Consider the following 18,299-nt stretch of genomic DNA (forward strand, 5'->3'; position numbering starts at 1 on the left):
ATCGAAACAGTAGGCAAAACAGTAGGCAAAATCGATTTATCGATCGAAACAGTAGGCAAAATCGATTTATTGATCGAAACAGTAGGCAAAATCGATTACCAGCTATGAAGAAGACGACGAAGATGGAGGAGACGGTGGAGATGGAGGCGGAGGCCGGCTGTGAAGAATACCCAGTTCATTATTGATCAAAAATCACAATACCCGGTTCATGATTCAACTAAAAACACAAAATCAATAAAAAAAATCATTTCGAATTTCATCAAATAGAACAAACCCCAGTTCGTGATTCATCAAACGAACAAAAATCCAATTCGTGAAATCCAAATAAAACACATAGAAAATCGAGAGAAATTCACCGTACCTTTGTTCTTGGATGCTGTGAAGAAATCGATGGAGATGGAGGTCTCCTGTGAAGAAATCGATGGAGATGGAGATTGATGGAGATGGAGATCGATGGAGATGGAGGTGGACTGTGAAGAAATCGATGGAGATGGAGGTCTCCTGTGAAGAAATCGATGGAGATGGAGATTGATGGAGATGGAGATCAATGGAGATGGAGATCAATGGAGATGAAGGTCTCCTGTGAAGAGATTGATGGAGATGAAGGTCTCCTGTGAAGAAATCGATGGAGATGGAGATCGATGAAGATGGAGGTGGACTGTGAAGAAATCGGTCGAGATGGAGATCGATGGCTGTGAAAGAAATCGATGGAGATAGGTATTAGGTTTAGGGTATATTTGTCAAATGTCTTGTTCCATTTAGTTCTAGGGGGGTGAGGGTGAACAGGCTTGTCCCACACGTGTTCCACTTAGTTCCATTTAGTTCCACTTAGAAACACACCAAACATGGGACAAGTGTGTCATGTCCTGTCCTGTCCCCCCCCCCGTTCCATGTACCAAACGCACCCGAAATGTCATTGGGGGTAAATTGGTCATTTTAACCAGTTCGGTCCTGTCATATCCTGTCTTACCAAACGCTGAACACCTGTCCTGTCATGTCCTGTCCTGTCATGTCCTGTCTACGTACCAAACGCACCCTAAATGACCCACACATTTGACTTTTCTTTTTATTTTTCTCTATGATGTAGAACTCCTTTACTATGGGTTTAAAAATTTAAGATCAAATGTCCGTTTTTTAAATTACACAAAAAAGTAACGTACTTTAACTTGATCTTTATTTTGGGTAGCGTACTTTTAAAATTTCTATTTTGGTACCTAAGATGTAAAGTTGTAAACATTTAACTACCCGGATAACTGGTTGCAGCATTAATTGGTTGCCATGCTGATGTAGTATACCGTATTCGGTTAATGCTTCAACAAATAATACTGAGTTGGATACCACATCACTCACCACATCAGCATGGTAACCGGTTAATGCTTCAACCAGTTACCTGAGTATCTAAATATTTAAAACTTTACAACTTAGGTACCAAAATAGAAGTTTTGAAAGTACATTACTCAAAATAGAAATCAAGTTAAAATACATTACTTTTTCATACAATTTGCTCTTTACAAACCGTTTAATTAGTATAAATCTTACGAAAAATAACAATGAATTACAAAGTATAAGGACAAAAATAGTAATTTTCAACAAACCACATGCATTAGAAACACAATTTAGTCCTTAATCAATGATTATATCCGAAAGAAAGGTTACAAATTGACGAAAGGAAATAAATGAAGGGCCGTATTGAAAGAAACTGTTATTTATTTTTGGAAGATAATAATGACCCCATTTATAATCTCTACATAAAATGTCTGTTTAGACAATGATTTTTGCTTAAAATTCATAGGTGAAACAATGATTGTTGTTTAAAATTCATGGTGTTGTTTCGTTTATGAATCTTGTGAAACCAAAAAGTAACAATAGTAGTAGATGGTTCATATGTGAAATTTGAGTAATGTCACGTAGGTGAAACACAAGAAAGTGACAATATTCAGAGATGTTTTATATGTGAAATTTTAGTAAATATTTTTGTATGTGAAATACAGGGAAAAAAAACTAAAAAATGGTTAGTTTTTTGTAGGCTTTTATATGTGAATTTTAATTATGGTTTGTATGGTAATCATGTCTTAAAATGTCAAGCGAACGACGTAAACAAGGAATCAGATATCAAATATACGTGTACTAGTACAATGCAGCGTGATACGTTTTGATTTTAATGTTTTGTTTTATTTTTTGTTTTTGTTGGTTTTATAACGGGTTTTGTGTGGTTTTAATAAAACGATAAAGTTCTTATCTTTGAACAAAATATATAAATTTGAAGAACAGATAAAAATTTAAAAATGATATATCGAGATTAGTATCAAATTAACAATTTAAAAGTTCTCCATTTTTTGTATAAATTGTTTTATTCAATTTTTTATTGTAATTTAATTTAGGGTTTAGTAATGTGATTTTTTTTATAAAGATAATAATCAAGTGTTCTCTTATAATTCAATGAATTATCCTAATTATATTTTAAATTTTTTTTATTTAAAATGAAATATTTGTCCTACATTGATTATGTTTATCAGTTAGTTAAAAAAATTCAAACATGCAGCTTTAAAAGTTGTACACATGCACTATTTACTTGTAATCTTGAATTTTAAGTGATATGCATTAATAAACAATATTTGATGCACAAAAAATAGTTTTTAAGAGTTTGTCTCAAATGCTTTATAATATATATATATATATATATATATATAGGTGTGAAAATGATCTGGCCTAACATATTTTTTTTGTCTAAGAGGGCTGATACAAACTTAAACCCGTTTTTACAGACTTGTGAACTTGTCTGTAGCCGCCTATAAACGGACATGAATCTAATTTAAACAACCGAAGAATCTTTAGCCTACAACTTTCCTCTATAGGATCCTTGTTGAAATCCCCACGTACAATAAACAAAGATTGAACTCATAAATAAAATCCAATAAAGTCGTTAGATTCAATGGTGTCGATTTTTTATTTATGGACGACCATTTTATTCACGAAAACACAAAAACCCGAAATCATAATCAAATCTTTTGTCATGGGTTTTTGGTTTCTTGGAACTGTATTGGTGTTTTGGCTCTGTTTCTTACGAAATTGTAATAGTGAGCTTATAAGTGCACTACCTGGGCAACCGAGTAATGTCTCGTTTCAACAACATTCCGGCTATATTGTCACGAACAAAGAACACGGCCGATCGCTCTTCTACTACTTCGTCCAAGCCGATTCGGTTAATCATTCGTCTCTTCCCTTAACCCTGTGGCTCAATGGAGGTTTTATATCACTTCAAAATTTCATATTTTAGCGGTTAATCTAAACTATAGTAGATACTATCTAAAATATATTTTTATATATATGTGAATAATTGTGTGAGAAAAAGAGTTAAAAGTGAAAGTGTAAGAAGGGATTTGGACCTTGATCACCTTTAATCTCAAACCCGCTCATGAATCGCGTTTGATATGGTGATTGATCGGGTGCATCTCGGTGCATCTCATCCTAATGTGCATCTCAAGGGTAAAGATCATTTCTTACGTTTCGTACATTGACTCTCATTCTCACAAGAATCCACCCCCCCCCCCAACACACACACACACATATATATATACATACACATATATATATATATATAGAGAGAGAGAGAGAGAGAGGAGGTTTACGGTGCAAACCACGTTATTTGTACAAACCGTACAAACTTCATTCAACCAATCATAATTTTTCATTTTGTTCATTTTTTTTTGTAATTATGAGAGGCTGATTAATCATTTTTATTGTGAAGGGTGTTAATCATGGATATTATCGTCTTCATTATATTGATTTTTAAATAAATACATGAAACAGTTTCATTAAAATTTCATAACCATATATGAAACAACTTCATCAAAAAAATATTATATGAAATAATTTCACAAGATTAAACAATTTCATAAGATTAAACAATAAAATCGATGAATGAAGGTGGTTTGCACTTTTTTGTACAAATGTGGGTGGTTTGCATTTGATCGCTCCCCCCTTCTCTTTCTCTCTCTATATATATATAATATAATATATATATATATATATATATATATATATCTTTTATTTCTAATTTATTATGAAAATGTAGGGCCAGGGTGTTCTTCTCTTGGTTTTGGGGCATTCATGGAAAATGGACCATTTCAAGTTGGTGAGAATGGAGAACTTGTCAACAATCAACACTCTTGGAATTTAGGTAAAAGTTTATACACAAATTAAAAAAAAAACACAATGTTTTTTTTTAATTAATAATTAAAATTAATTTAATTATTTGTCATTGACAGAATCCAACATGTTATATGTCGAGTCGCCTATTGGGGTCGGTTTTTCTTACTCAGAAACAGATGACGACTATATAGATTGGAACGACACAAATACTGGTTTGTCTTAACACCAATATTATACCTATACTGCTTTTAAAGTATCAAACAAATGAAATTTATAGAAGTTCCTTCCTTTTCGTTAACTGTATTTTTTACTTGAAAAAATAAAACATAAAAGAAAGAACTTCTCGTGATTTCTGTTTCTTTAAAATTAATATTTTTCTATACGGTTTTATTAACTATTTTTGTTATTAAATAATGTCAGCCTCCGATAATTTGGTATTTTTAATAAAATGGCTCGAAGAATTCCCGATGTACAAAGACTCGCAGTTCTTTTTGATCGGAGAAAGTTACGCAGGTACGTTCATAAATTTAATGCCAGATTCACAATGAAAATTTAAGAACGTTCATAATGATATATTTTTTTCATCAGAGTTTTTTTCCTCGAAAAATCAGATCCACAAACTAATGTGACCAATGAAAACAGTCTAACGATTAAAAACGTGGAACCAACAGATTTATTATGAAGCAAAAAGTGTTTTTTTCCGTAAGATACTTTTAAGAATCAGATGTGGCTAAAAAGTAGAGGTGTTTATCGGTTGAAATCCAATGGATCTATGTAGATATGATCTGATTCAATCATTCATTGGATGTTGGATTTTGTCATCCGATTAATCCAATTAAAATTGGACATCTGATTCAGTCCAATCCAATGGATGATTAAGTCAGATTGGTTCCCTCCACTAGATATTACTATTGGTTATCCATTGAATCAATTTCAACTAAAAAACAATATCGTAACATGTTAATAATTACGTATATCGCGGAATTAAATGGTCAATTGGATTGAATCAGTTGAGTTTTATTGGATTGTGGACTGTCATTCAAGAACCGACAGATCCAATTTGGATTCTGAAATTTTGGATGCGATCCGATTCAATTAGAATTGAATATTCAATTATGATCATACCAAGTTTTATTTAAATTTATGTTTTTAAATTAAATTTTCTCAAATATTTTATTATTTAATTAATTTTTTTATTGCAGGCCATTACATTCCACAGCTAGCAGAATTGATATTGGAGTATAATAAGAGCCCAAATATTACTCAAATCAACCTCAAAGCCATTGCTGTAAAAATTTAAATATTTATTTGTTACATAAATTGCATGAAAAAATAACGTATTTTAACTTGATTTATATTTTAGTTAATGTATTTTCAAAACTTCTATTTTGGTACTTAAAAAGTTTTAAACATTTAAGTACTCGGGTAACCGGTTGAAGCATAACCGGTTATCGTGTTGATGTGGCGAGTGATGTGGTATCCAACTCAATATTATTAACTGACTTGGTTAGTGAAATGAATTTCTTTGAATCTAAAATTTTAGTCTTTTTTTAATCTAAAATTAGTCTTCATCTAGTTACCCAAGTACTTAAATGTTTAAAACTTTACATCTTAGATAACAAAATGGAAGTTCAGAAAGTACGTTACCTAAAATAGGAATCAAGTTAAAGTATGTTATTTTTTCATGCAATTTGCCCTTATTTGTTTAAAAGATGATGATGTCATTTTTTATGTGTTTGGTAGATCGGAAATCCGCTTTTGGATATCGATATCAGTGTTCTTGCAGGAGAATATTTATGGTCCCACGGTGCAATATCAGATAAGACACTGATGTTGGAAAAAACTGTGTGCAACGACTCAAAATACCTTCGAGAGTACGTCCATTCAGGTTGGTCACAGGGTTGCAACGATGTTTTCAATCGAGTCGCTAATGAAGTAGGTGTCGATGTTCCGTATGACGACCTGCTTTTGCCGAAATGCTTGTCGACGCCGTCATCTCAACAATTTAAACCTCGAGGGTTACATGCAAAAGCACAATCATCGGTACAGATTCACCTCTTATTAACATCCGAAGTTACCCCTAGGGCGCATCACATTGGTTTCAGACTGGTTTTTTTGCACAAATATTCAAGGGTTCAAGTCTGACGACCACAATATCTGAGTCAGAATTGAGCTTCTTGCGGCTTATCAGGGCATCTCCGATAATTTATCCAAAATTAAAAAAAGAAAATTCAAAAATCTTTAAAATAATTACATTCAAATCCAACGGTTTCTAAATTTTAGAGATTCCGACATTATTATATTACTGCCCTCGTCCCAATTTACCATTTTACCCTCAATTTACATTCAAATCATTAGTAAGTTTCCAATTTCAGAAGTAAGTTTCCAATTTACTATTTTACCCTCAATATCATTTTTTCTTTATTTTTTGGAAAATTTGTTTGAGATTGTGCTTTTAAGTCAGCCATCTAACGGGTTGTTGTGTACTTGATTTGTCTCTTACATGATACTGTTCGAATAAAACAGTATGGGTCGACTCGGGACTTGCCGAATGGTTTGCCCACACATCTGAAGTTTTAAACCTATTCGAGTTCCAATCTCACATTTCCATTATATCTGCAATTCGTTCAGTTCAGTAAACTTGTTTTCTACAGATCGACAGAATTACCGGTGACCCGTGTTTGAAATCAAGGATTTTTACGTATCTAAACAGACACGACGTTCAAAAGGCACTTTATGCCAACACAACCGATCTTCCAGGCCATTGGGACTTCTGTCTAGGGTACGTTACTCTCGTTCTCTTGTCGGAAAAATATTTAGCGACGGAATAAACCGTCACCGTAACTAACATTATTTTGCAGGCCTTTGGTTTATCAAGAAGAGAATCTTGAAATAAACATAATTCCACTCGTCTCCAATCTCTTAAAGGCTGGCCTTCCAATTTGGCTTTACAGGTATAACATCCATTTAACTGCACTAAAAGCGTCGCAAATAGTCTCGGTCATTTATGTCACATTTGGTAACCGTAAGCCCGGTTTTTTAAAGCTTATTGAAAAAGCTTCGGTTGATAAGCCACAAGCTAGCTTTTTGAAAAACTACCAAGCCGTTTACCAAATACTTACTCGGTAAAAATTTAACACTACTATTTACTTACCGGGTAAGATTTTAGTCTATCAAAACGGCATCGCATGTAAAAATTTACACGGTAAGCGCTTACCGTGGTAAGAGTCATCGCTCTCACTTACCGGGTAAGATTCTTGGTATGTACCATATTCATCCAGTGAGGTAATTTGACTTGGTAAGCGTTTACCCGGATAAGCGTTTGGTAAACGGCCCCTACAGTAAGTATTTTTTCACATTTACCCAATTATGTCAGAGCATTAAAAATGTCGCCATAGCCTCGGGTCATTTTCGCCATAGTTGGTGACCATATGCTAGGTTTTTTAAGCTTATTGAAAAAGTCCGTTTGTTAAGCTACACGTTAAACTACTTTAAGTAGGGTTTCAATCAACTTTAAGGTCTGGTTTTCACATTTTTTAATTATGCCCCTTATACTTTACATAAATGACAAAAACTGTATTTGTTAGTTTGTCGGTTAGTTTATCAGTCAACAACTAGTTTATTAGTCAGTTTGCCGATCACGGGCTTACTATTTGCGAAATATGCAGTGGGGATCAAGATTCAAAAATCCCACTTACACAAACAAGAATCATCGTTAATAATATCGCGAAAGAGATTAACCTCACGACTCTCACGAAATATAGGACTTGGTACAGTCATAATCAGGTACGCAAATGACATCTTGAAGTAAGTAGGTTTGATGTGTTGTGAGCGTTACAAGTGATTTACGAATCTTGTGATGTTACAGGTGGGAGGTTGGTCGCAAGCATTCGGGGGATTAAAAGACGGAAAAAACGTTATGTATTTGACATATGCAACGGTGCGAGGAGCGGCCCATGAAGTTCCGTTCACGTCTCCATCACAAGCTCTAACCCTCTTCCGCAGTTTCATTAACGGATCCGCGCTCCCTCGCCCCAAATCCTAAAAAGGCACTATGGTTTCAAAAGGACCGTCGCGTGTGATGCATCTGACGATAATAATAATAATAAAGGAAATAATATTTACAAGTTCAAGTCTTTTTATGTGTCGTTTGATTCACTGAATCCAAAGGAAAACAGATGAAGTTGGAATGACAAATTGCTTTGACCAAAATTCTTGCACCCTGTTTCATTCGCTGATTGAATAAATTAGATTCCCGCCAAATCGTGCAAAGTCGAGGGATTTGATCAAAATTTGATTTTGAACAAGAAAAATATGAGAACGCAACCTAACCGATTGCGTCGTCGGCGACCACAACCGGTGCCGCTACCGCCATTTAATATGATTATTAATTTTATCATTATATAGTACCTATAAATCTTAACCAAGAAAGTACACATGTCATAAAAGGGTATGTTGTCATTATTCCGTTACAAATCCAAAGTTACATTCTGCAACCAAACAGATTCCAGTTCATTTAACAGATTCTAAAACTGCCAACCAAACGTGTGGTCGAACTTTATTTAAGTTTCATTCTAATTCCAATTCCTTTCCATTCATTCCAAAAGCATTATGCGAACCAAAAACCCCCCTTAAAGGCAAGTATGTATAACATTATGAGTAGTTTAAAGCAAATAATGGAGGGTAAAATTGTCTTTTCCGAGTGATGGAGCCACAAGGCTAACAGGTGTCCTCGTCCCATTGGATTTTCTCTTAAACCCCAAACAAAATGAGCTCAATGTAATCCACCTGAGAATCGAGTCTCGTGGTGGGATGTATGCAGACCTGTCATATGAGTATTTTCCAACTCTACTATATTTCTTTTCCCCTATGATACCTTCAATATCGCGTGAAAAGCCTCTTGCGGTATATCCACCGATCCGACACGCTTCATTCGTTTTTTTCCTTCTTTTTGTTTCTCCAATAGTTTCTTCTTCCTTGTAACATCTCCACCATAACACTTTGCAAGAACATTCTTCCTCATTGCCGAAATCCTAAAAAACGAATCGTCAAGATTTTAATCACGAAAACCCGCAAAAAAATCTTTCGGAAACGGAAAAATTTGTCAACGAGTTTTGAAAATAGCGAGTTTCTGGAACGAGAGGTGGTCAAACTTACGTCTCCCTAGCAATGACCTTCGAATCGATGGCCGCTTGTATGGTGATCTCGAACATTTGCCTGATTGAATGTGGTATGTGTCAGGGTATTTTGTAATAAAGTTTCGAAATTTTCTATTTTGTACTCATTTTGATCGGTACCCTATTGATTTTGTATTGTAACATCTGATGACATGGACGTCCTCGTCCACTTAGCAATAAACGGATATCCACGTCATCAAATGTTGCAAGAAATTTTCTATTTTGTACCCACTTTGATCGGTAACATGTTGATTTTGTAACATGTGATGACGTAAACATCGAGTTTATTGCATCTGATGACGTGGACATTGAGTTTATCGTCCACTTCGCAATAGACGGATATTCACGTCGTCATTTTCTATTTTGTACCCATTTTGATTGGTAACCTTTTGATTTTGTAACATCGGATGACGTGGATGTGGAGTTCATTTTCCACTTTGCAATAAACATATATCCACGTCATCAAATGTTGCAAGTAATTTTCTATTTTGTATCTATTTTGATTGGTAACTTGTTGATCTTATATATATATATATATATATTTCAGATTTTCGGACGGATCGGGGGGCCAAAAATCAAACCCAACCCGAACCCAAATTTTCCCCGAAAAGTCGGTTTTCGGATTTCAGGTTTTCCGTAATACCTTGTTTTCGGTTCGGGTTTGGGTTTTGGGTTTCAGATCATTCGGGTTTTGCACACCCCTAGTAACAGGATCAACAGGTTACTTATCAAAATGGGTACAAAATAGAAAATTTTGAAACTTCATCGTATCGATTGAGAAAAAGTTTATTCATTACCTGTCAATATATTTCTTGAGCTTTTCTACGAGTTCACGACCAACACGTTGTGCCTTCAACTTATGAACGATTGTTGCCATTGCATCAACGGGTTGTCCGTTCAATAAGATATCAAGTTTCACCACATCGGAAGCAACGTACCTGTAAAGCAAATGGATTTTGTCAACCATTCACATGAAGCTCGGTTTTTTTCACGTAAATAGTTAAACTCTTTGGAGCAGAGGACAGGTTTGTGTAAATCTCACCCCTCCGAGACTCCATCTCCTACTGCGGATGGGGAAGGGAACAAAGGTTGACTAATAAGAAACTGGATACTTCCTCTACCAGATGCGTTTTAAAACCGTGAGTCCAGGTGTGTGGACAAAGCGGACAATATCTGGTACGGTTAGCGTGGGATGTTACAAATTTACTAGGCTAGTTTGATTTGATTCACATGAAGCTGTCTTTTTCTGCCATTTATCATTTTCATTTCACGGGTCCTATATGCTACCGCAAGAAATGAAGATATGGCTACTTAAAAAGGGAACGGATGAAGATTAACACCTAGAAAATGAAGAATGGATAACGAAACCAGCAAAATGAAGAATGAAAACTTGGGCTATCTTGCGGGTCCCATGAGGTCATTTTCGCTCTGGTTTGTCACTCTTCATCTTGTTGCTAACAAGCAAAGTGGACCCATGCATCCTTATTTATACTAACAACATATAAATAAGGCCCACAAAGTAAAGATGTTAAATGCACAAAAAATATATACGAGTCGGTAACCAAATAACCGTTATGATCATATGCGGCCTAATATCACTTTTCCCACAATAACCTTTATAACGGCTAGTCTTAAGGGTAAAAAGTCATTTTTGATCAAAAAACAGCTACTTCGACTCAAGTTAGCGTTTTTGGCTTTTTCAGGCCGGGATTTTCAGGCCTTGATTTTGTGCATAACGGCTAGTTTGAACAGGCTTTTTCAGGATGGGCTGGGCTTTCAACGAATTTGCAGGCTTTATTCGGGCTTTTTCTGGATGGGATTTAATCAGGCCTTGAAGAATAAATTAGGCCTAATCGGGCTTTTTGGCCAAGCCTTAGCCTGGGACCGGGATTGGTCCAGGGTATTTTGTGCATACTTTCAACTCAAGACAAAAAAAGAAAAGCACAGAGAATAGGGTCTTACTCTGAATCTTCGTAGTCAAACGATGCATAACCAGACGTAATGCTCTTCAGTTCATTGTAGAAGTCAACAACAATTTCCCTTAGAGGTAACCGGTACTTCATGAACGCCCGTTGACTGCATATAAACAACATAAAATGTTAACTTCATAAACGGAGTGATTCCAACCCAAATTCAATTACCCTAAGATCAAGAAATAACGAAAAACAGAGCATGTATGAGCTTACGTATCGATAAATGAATAACAGAGCATGTATGAGCTTACGTATCGATAAATGAATATTCTATCTGTTCCCCTCTTCTTTCCGAGCAAAGATTAATAACCGCACCAACATACCTTCAATGAAAAAACAGAAGTAATTATTATTTTTAACTATAATGGGGAGGACCCACTATGGTGCATGCGGTGGCACAGGCCACCACTTCGTTCCTCCGTCATAGTGTAAGAAAAAATAGGGTCGTGAAAGGTGCCAACGTGTTATTTCGTCGGGTGCAACAGTATATTTCTTGAAACTACAATAATAAAACAAGTTTCTCTTGGCAGAGTTGGTTTGCATGGTTTTTTCTCCTCTTTAGGGCACGGGTTCGAATCCCGTTTGTATCATTTTCCTATTCTTTTAGTTTCTAATTTTTCAGGCTTATCATGTTTCTGAATTTTTTTTGGGATAAAAGGCTCGAACACAGGACCTCACATACGAAAAGCAAGGAACTAAGGAACTAACTAACAGTCTAACAGACCAATGATGATTTTGTAAAAAATATCCATAGCTTCGTTTCTTATAGTCAGATGGTGCCACCACTTGAAAAAATCTCCTAGGTCCACCTCTGCTATCTTACTCGGCTCCCCAATGAAAACTAATTATCGTTCTTGAAAAAATGTCAAATGTGGTATAGTTTACAAGAACAAGAGAAGCATGGACAGATTGTGGAAATTTAGAAACGTAAAACCATCCTACTTGGTATCAAATAGGGTTATTTAGAAGAATAACCTTCTAACTGATTTAAGAACGCCTCTGCCTAACACAAGAATGTCTCCTCCTAACACAAGAATGTCCGACCTTCTATGGAAGTCATTTTTTACAAACTAACCTTCCAGTGTTTTCTCAAGATTTCACGGGGGGTGACCATTTAACACCAGAGGCAGGTCATTTGAAGGTTATTGCGTTAAAAACAGATGTAAAACGATATTGTTGGTCCTCGAATGGTAATGACTAACACAAAAGGTGTTTGCAGAGGGGGGGTTGAATACAAACACAACAAATTTTCACTTTCAATGTTGTATGTTCATTTAAAACAAAAAATTACATATTTGTTGCGGAAGCTAGGAAGGTAAGACTTGATCCTAAACAATCTGGATATGCTCCAAATTTAAAACTCACTTAAGGTCATTTAAACTAAATGGGGAGGGTTGTTGGACTTAAGATTAAAATTTAGGGATTTTGAGAGCTTACTCACTGGGGATAATAATTGTTGCCAACACCGTAGGTTCCCAAGAAGCTACCACTCGGATTTTAGGATTTGCAGTGAAGGCGGCTGGATTTTGAACTTCTACTTTGCTGAAAAATAAAAATTAGTAAAACGTTCGGCAAAGAAGCCAAAGAGATCTTATAAAGACCAAAAGTGCCATACCTCCCATCTGAATACTCAAAAATATATGGTACAGTCGGAACGGTAGAAATGATATGTGTTCCATATTCCTGTCATTAACAAGACAAGCATGCATAGTTAGAACTAAACCAAACTAAATCAGACGAACCCAGTAATCGAGAAAAAAATCAATAATGAATACAAGGCAAACTACATCAACATGAAAATTTAATAAAAAAATTCAATATTACAAAGTTATAATTCGTCCACTTTTTGTTCACAAAGTTATGATATGTTCCCTTAATTGCACCAAAAACAATATGTTCCCTTAATTGCATAAAGAAACATAATCGTTCCCACAAATGGGAGCTTTTGAAAGTAGGTTCCCCAAAATAAAAACCGTAACAAAGGACGTTCTATTTTGATGCAATTTGTCCATGAATATACTAACATATGTGTATGTGTTATACCTACTTGCCACAGATAATACTTACTAGGTTTGTGAGAAGTGTGCGGAAAATTAGAAAGTTTACCCGAAGAAGCAAAGGGAAATTACTTCATAGTTCCATGAATCCAAACACATCCAAAAAAATTATGCAACTTAGATTTCCAACAAGCATCTGATGAGCAATTGGAACCTAATTTCAAATTCTAATAGCCCAACAAAATGAAGAAAGAACACCTGCTCAAGCCGTTGATGGAAAACATCCATGTGAAGTAATCCTAAAAAGCCACACCTGTAGGAAATAACAATACATATAAAAACTGCTATTGTTGCAGTTTGGTGATAAAAAAAAGAGAAAGATTTTACACACCTGAAACCAAGACCAAGTGCTGTGCTGCTCTCTCTAGCAACAGAGACACTGGCATCATTGCATGTTAATCTCTCAATTGCATGGTTGAGTCCTTCGAAATCAGAACCATCCGCGGGATAAAGGCCAGAGAAAACCATATGTTTTGCAGGCTTGAATCCTAATGATTATGTATCAAGAAAAGACACATATCAAGTAATATGAATTTCATACGTCGTTGATACTTCTGGCAAACATAATTAATTTGGCTTATACAGATAATCCATCCTGTGCAACCAAATAATTAGGATTCTGAAATCTTAGTTTTGGAAATTTTTCTTGTTTTATTATAATTATTTTTGCATTTTTGGCCTCAAGTTTTCAGAATTTCTCTTTCGAATTCTTTTCCTTTTCGCGGAATTTTTCATACTTCTTGGACAAGATTTCTTCATATGGCTCGGCTTGGCTCATATGGTTTATATGGCTTGGCTTGGCTCAGCTCATATGGCTTGGCTCGGCTCATATGTTATAAGAACAATAAAATATATAATAAATATAAAACTTGTTTCAAAATATGCACTAGACACACTACATTATAATGCAAACTGGCAAGCATAAACAACTTCAACAGTAACCATTATGTGGATCCATAGACTACCAAAGCAAATTGCTCAATGCCACCAATTACCAAATGATATCAAAGAATGATGATGGTTGGAGATACTCTCGGTAAGGAAACAAACAAAGGAACCAAAGGGTCATTGTCCCAGTGGTAGAGCCCAGCCTCCCAACAAGTCAAGGGTCAAACTTCAAATAAAGCTTGCATGAGTATTTAGCTGTATATAAATGTTATATACTTAAAAAAACAAAGCACCTGAGCTGAGAGTTTCAAAGATTACCTGGTAGAGGCTCTACGGTTGTTCGGCTATGAAACAGTGTATCTCCAACACGTGCCTCCTTAGTTGAGCGCATACCACTGACCATATACCCCACTTGTCCAGTTAAAAGGAATCCAGTCGGCCTGAGTTCCGGATGCATAATCCCAACATCCAAAACCTCATAAGATTGGCTAGTTGCTGCTGATGTAATTTTATCACCTTTACGCAAGCAACCATCAACAACAGCCACGTGACATATAACTCCCTTATATTCATCGTAATAAGAATCCAGCAAAAACATACGAAGATTTGAATCACTCTTGCCAGGAGGAGGAGGAATCCGCTCAATTACAGCCGGAAGCACGTGTTCAAGACCTTGGCCGGTCTTGGCAGATGTCAAAAGTACGTCACTTGTATCAAGATCAAACATGGACTTTAATTGTGCTTTGACACGATCAGGGTCAGCAGTTGGTTGATCAATTTTGTTAATAACAGGTATTATTGCGAGATTAGATTCAAAGGCTAGATAAAAGTTAGCAACTGTTTGAGCTTGTACTCCTTGGGCTGCATCAACCACCAAAAGGGCACCCTGGCAAGCAGCCAACGATCTCGAAACTTCGTAGCTGAAATCCACATGACCAGGTGTGTCAACCAAGTTGAGTAAATAGCTTGTGTTACTGTCTTCCAACTCGTAGTTATAGAACATGGTAGCTGTTTGAGCCTTAACAGTGATTCCCCTTTCTCTCTCAACCTACAACCATCTATATCAGCCACAAGCAATACATAAACCAAACCAAATAAGCCCATTATATCCCGCTCGAAAGCAGGGTCTAGGAGGGGTGGGATATAAGCAGTCTTGACCTATATCCTAAAAGGGTAAAGCAGCTGTTTCTGTGCCAAAGTGTGAGAGAAAAGGCAATGACACATATGAGGCACAAGCCAAATATGTGATATGAAAATATATGGTCCCAATATATCTCGGCCTTATTTTATCAGTAATCTAAATGCATATTTCTGGACCTGGAAATATATATGAAACAATTCAAACAAAATGGTTATAGGGACTGAGTAGTTTAGCAGTCTTTTAAGTATGCAACAAACTAAACAATAGTCTAATATATGGTTTTCAAAATCGTTTGAGGTGGGATTCCGAACATGAGGCGCCGCCTCAAGTGAACTGAATGAAACGTACGCCTCAAACCATCTGAGGCTGTGAGGCGAGACTGAGGAGTAGATTAGAAACTAGGGTTTCAAAATTGACTTAGGGCTAAGTTATGTGATTCTAATTCTCTTTTTTTTCTCTATAGATAAATATGCGATTTTAATTCTCTCTTTATAGCTAAATGTGGGACTTCAATCCTATTTATTGATAAATATGTAGCATCAATTCTCTCTTGATATATGTGATTTTAATTACTTGTTAACAAAAACTGAATAATAAAATCTTTATATATTAGTGACATATATTAAAATAATTTTAAGACTATTAATGATGATTTTGAATATCACTCGGTATCAAGTATGTACTACATATATATAAATATTTTTATTTATTTTTAGGTTCCGCCTTAGGGGTTACGACTCACTGCCTCGAGGCTTACACAGTTACGCCTCGGAGCTTGGATGGAAAACGCCTCGAGTCCCGATTCCGCTTTTTAAAACCTTGGTCCAATGGTGCATTAGTGTAAGTTTCTATGCTCTCAAAGTTGTTAAAGGCTCAAGGTGCACTTAGGCGCAAATGAGTCTAGGGGCCTTCGCGTGAGGCGCGGGACTCAGGAATGCGAGGCGCATCTTATCAAAAAATACACACACACACAATTATACACAACTCAAATATGTTGCAAAGCCTCCAATGCAGCAACCGACAGTACGTCGATAGAGGCAGAAGGGAAAATTTAAAGCATGAGCCATGAAAAAGAAGTTTTAAGGTATGGGTATTTATAGAGGATGCTTGAAGTTCTAAGGATTGTTTAACATCAGGATTTGACTTATGTCATCAATTAATATTAGGGTTTGACTATGTATTTAATAACTCTTTATGAGGCGCTCATAGGCCCACAAGATGCCTCAGCCAAGGCGCAACGCCTTAGTGAGCCTTGTGAATATGCCGAGCCACGACTTTGAAAAACCCAAGACCTTGAGCCTTGTGAGCCTAGGCGCGCTTTTAACAACTATGTATACTCTTAGTAATTTTTAGACAAGGACATCATACAAGTGAAACCAAACATGAAATATTGACTATTAAGATCAATTGAGTTAATTTTCAACTTCAAATGAATATGCACACTTCGGAACTTTTTGAGAAAGAAGGCAGAAAATAGAACATTTCATTTTTTGTTTGAATGGAGAGTGTGGTTATTTAAAACGTAAATGGGGTTTTATTCATAAACCCAATTCAGAGCATTCATAATATGAATACTTAGGGGCTACTTAGGGGCTGTTCGGTTGGTTTTCAATTAAGTACTTTATGCATTAAGCTGTTTGCATGGATTAATCTGGGAGTTTTATTTGGTAGGGGGTTTTCATAGATGGAAGGAAAGTGTTTTTTAAATGGGAGGGACAGGTTTGGAAGAAAAACTTGGCTTCCCCTTACCGAATAAGTCACTTTTTATATCATTATACCACTATAAACATGTATAGCTGATCGAATAACTTGCGAGTCGGCCGAGTCCTATTAAGCTTGTCGAGCTGCTAACTACTGCATAAATGAAACATAAACCAATACAAAAAAAAATCTGAAAAAGAAGAAAGCGATAAGATGGCAATGTATAGTGTATACCTGCAATTTATCTAGATACTGAGGTTGTCCGTGTCCTCTCTTAATAGTACCAGTAAGTTCAAGAAGCCGATCAGCCAGCGTAGACTTTCCATGATCAACATGAGCAATAATTGAGAAATTTCGAATTTTATCCGTGGGGTATTGGCTCAAATCTATGACATTATTATCATCTCTACGGTTACTGTTCCTAGAATTGGAGCAAAATCCGTGTTCATTGGAAGCAAAGTAAGGTAACCCTAGATTATAATGATGATTGAGGGAGAATCTGTATATGCGATTGGCTACTTGGATTGCTTTCGATGCTCGATTGAAATAAGACATTGGTGAGGTGTCTATACGTGAGCTGAGGAGGTAAGATTTAGGGTTTTGTGTCGACTGGTAGTCGGAATCATGGCTGACGGCTAGTGGTATCGCCGGAGACGGTGGTTTGGTTTCCACATGTGTCTGCAACTTCGTCTACCCTTTGGTTCTGCTGTTTGCCCTAACAGGAGAGTGTTCGAACAACAAAGACAATGAAAAATAAAATTTAAAAAGAAATTCGATAACTTGTCAAAAAAAATTAATTTTTTAAATAATTAGTTTCGTATTAATATTAATATATTTTTTTAATTATAATATTTTCATATTTATATTTTATTCAAATATAATAATATTATTATTTTTTTAAAGTCACAAAAAATTGTATTATAACATTTACGGAGATAAAAAAATAAAACATTAAAAACTGAGATGTATTTCTCAACATTATGCGAGTACCCTTCTAATTATAAAGCATTTGACAAAAACTTTTAAAAATCATTTGTATACATGAAATATTGTGTATTAATGCATATTACTTAAAATTTAAGATCACAAGTAAATTGTGCATAAGTACAACTTATTAAAGCTTAATTTTTGAATTCGTATAACTAACTACAAATATAGATAATCAAATATATAATAAATATTTCATTTTAAACATAAAAAATATAGAATA

At 35.5% G+C, this 18,299-nt stretch overlaps 2 protein-coding genes across 2 annotated transcripts; one reads left to right on the forward strand and one right to left on the reverse strand.

The window, feature by feature from the left end:
• The first annotated feature begins 3,013 nt into the window (after positions 1 to 3,013).
• LOC112515644 (serine carboxypeptidase-like 45) lies at positions 3,014 to 8,197 on the forward strand. Its single transcript, XM_025122551.1, has 10 exons — positions 3,014 to 3,245; positions 4,076 to 4,180; positions 4,269 to 4,364; positions 4,573 to 4,665; positions 5,355 to 5,440; positions 5,896 to 6,195; positions 6,807 to 6,934; positions 7,014 to 7,106; positions 7,821 to 7,938; positions 8,021 to 8,197. Exons 1-10 carry the CDS (start codon positions 3,014 to 3,016, stop codon positions 8,195 to 8,197), a joined length of 1,428 nt encoding a protein of 475 aa, XP_024978319.1.
• Positions 8,198 to 8,629: 432 nt separating this feature from the next.
• On the reverse strand, positions 8,630 to 17,771 carry LOC112515052 (translation factor GUF1 homolog, mitochondrial). Its single transcript, XM_025121662.1, has 11 exons — positions 17,324 to 17,771; positions 14,566 to 15,295; positions 13,691 to 13,847; positions 13,558 to 13,612; positions 12,918 to 12,985; positions 12,740 to 12,844; positions 11,554 to 11,625; positions 11,292 to 11,405; positions 10,127 to 10,267; positions 9,310 to 9,369; positions 8,630 to 9,185 (listed from the first exon to the last, which is right to left on the reverse strand). Exons 1-11 carry the CDS (start codon positions 17,642 to 17,644, stop codon positions 9,020 to 9,022), a joined length of 1,989 nt encoding a protein of 662 aa, XP_024977430.1. The 5' UTR covers positions 17,645 to 17,771; the 3' UTR covers positions 8,630 to 9,019.
• Between the last annotated feature and the right edge of the window lie 528 nt (positions 17,772 to 18,299).

The sequence above is a fragment of the Cynara cardunculus genome (assembly GCF_001531365.2).
Source record: "Cynara cardunculus var. scolymus isolate 2C chromosome LG 7, CcrdV1, whole genome shotgun sequence".
Classification (NCBI taxonomy): Eukaryota; Viridiplantae; Streptophyta; class Magnoliopsida; order Asterales; family Asteraceae; genus Cynara; species Cynara cardunculus.

What these genes read in the sequence shown, in the direction of transcription:
- LOC112515644 (XM_025122551.1), top strand. Translation starts at nt 3,014, where the DNA reads ATGGGTTTTTGGTTTCTTGGAACTGTATTGGTGTTTTGGCTCTGTTTC. An exon ending in ATGCAAAAGCACAATCATCG is followed by an intron (nt 6,196 to 6,806) that starts GTACAGATTCAC and finishes TGTTTTCTACAG; the next exon opens with ATCGACAGAATTACCGGTGA. An exon ending in CATTGGGACTTCTGTCTAGG is followed by an intron (nt 6,935 to 7,013) that starts GTACGTTACTCT and finishes ATTATTTTGCAG; the next exon opens with GCCTTTGGTTTATCAAGAAG.
- LOC112515052 (XM_025121662.1), bottom strand. Translation starts at nt 17,644, where the DNA reads ATGTCTTATTTCAATCGAGCATCGAAAGCAATCCAAGTAGCCAATCGC. An exon ending in GCACTTGGTCTTGGTTTCAG is followed by an intron (nt 13,613 to 13,690) that starts GTGTGTAAAATC and finishes TATTTCCTACAG; the next exon opens with GTGTGGCTTTTTAGGATTAC. An exon ending in TCCATCAACGGCTTGAGCAG is followed by an intron (nt 12,986 to 13,557) that starts GTGTTCTTTCTT and finishes TGTTAATGACAG; the next exon opens with GAATATGGAACACATATCAT.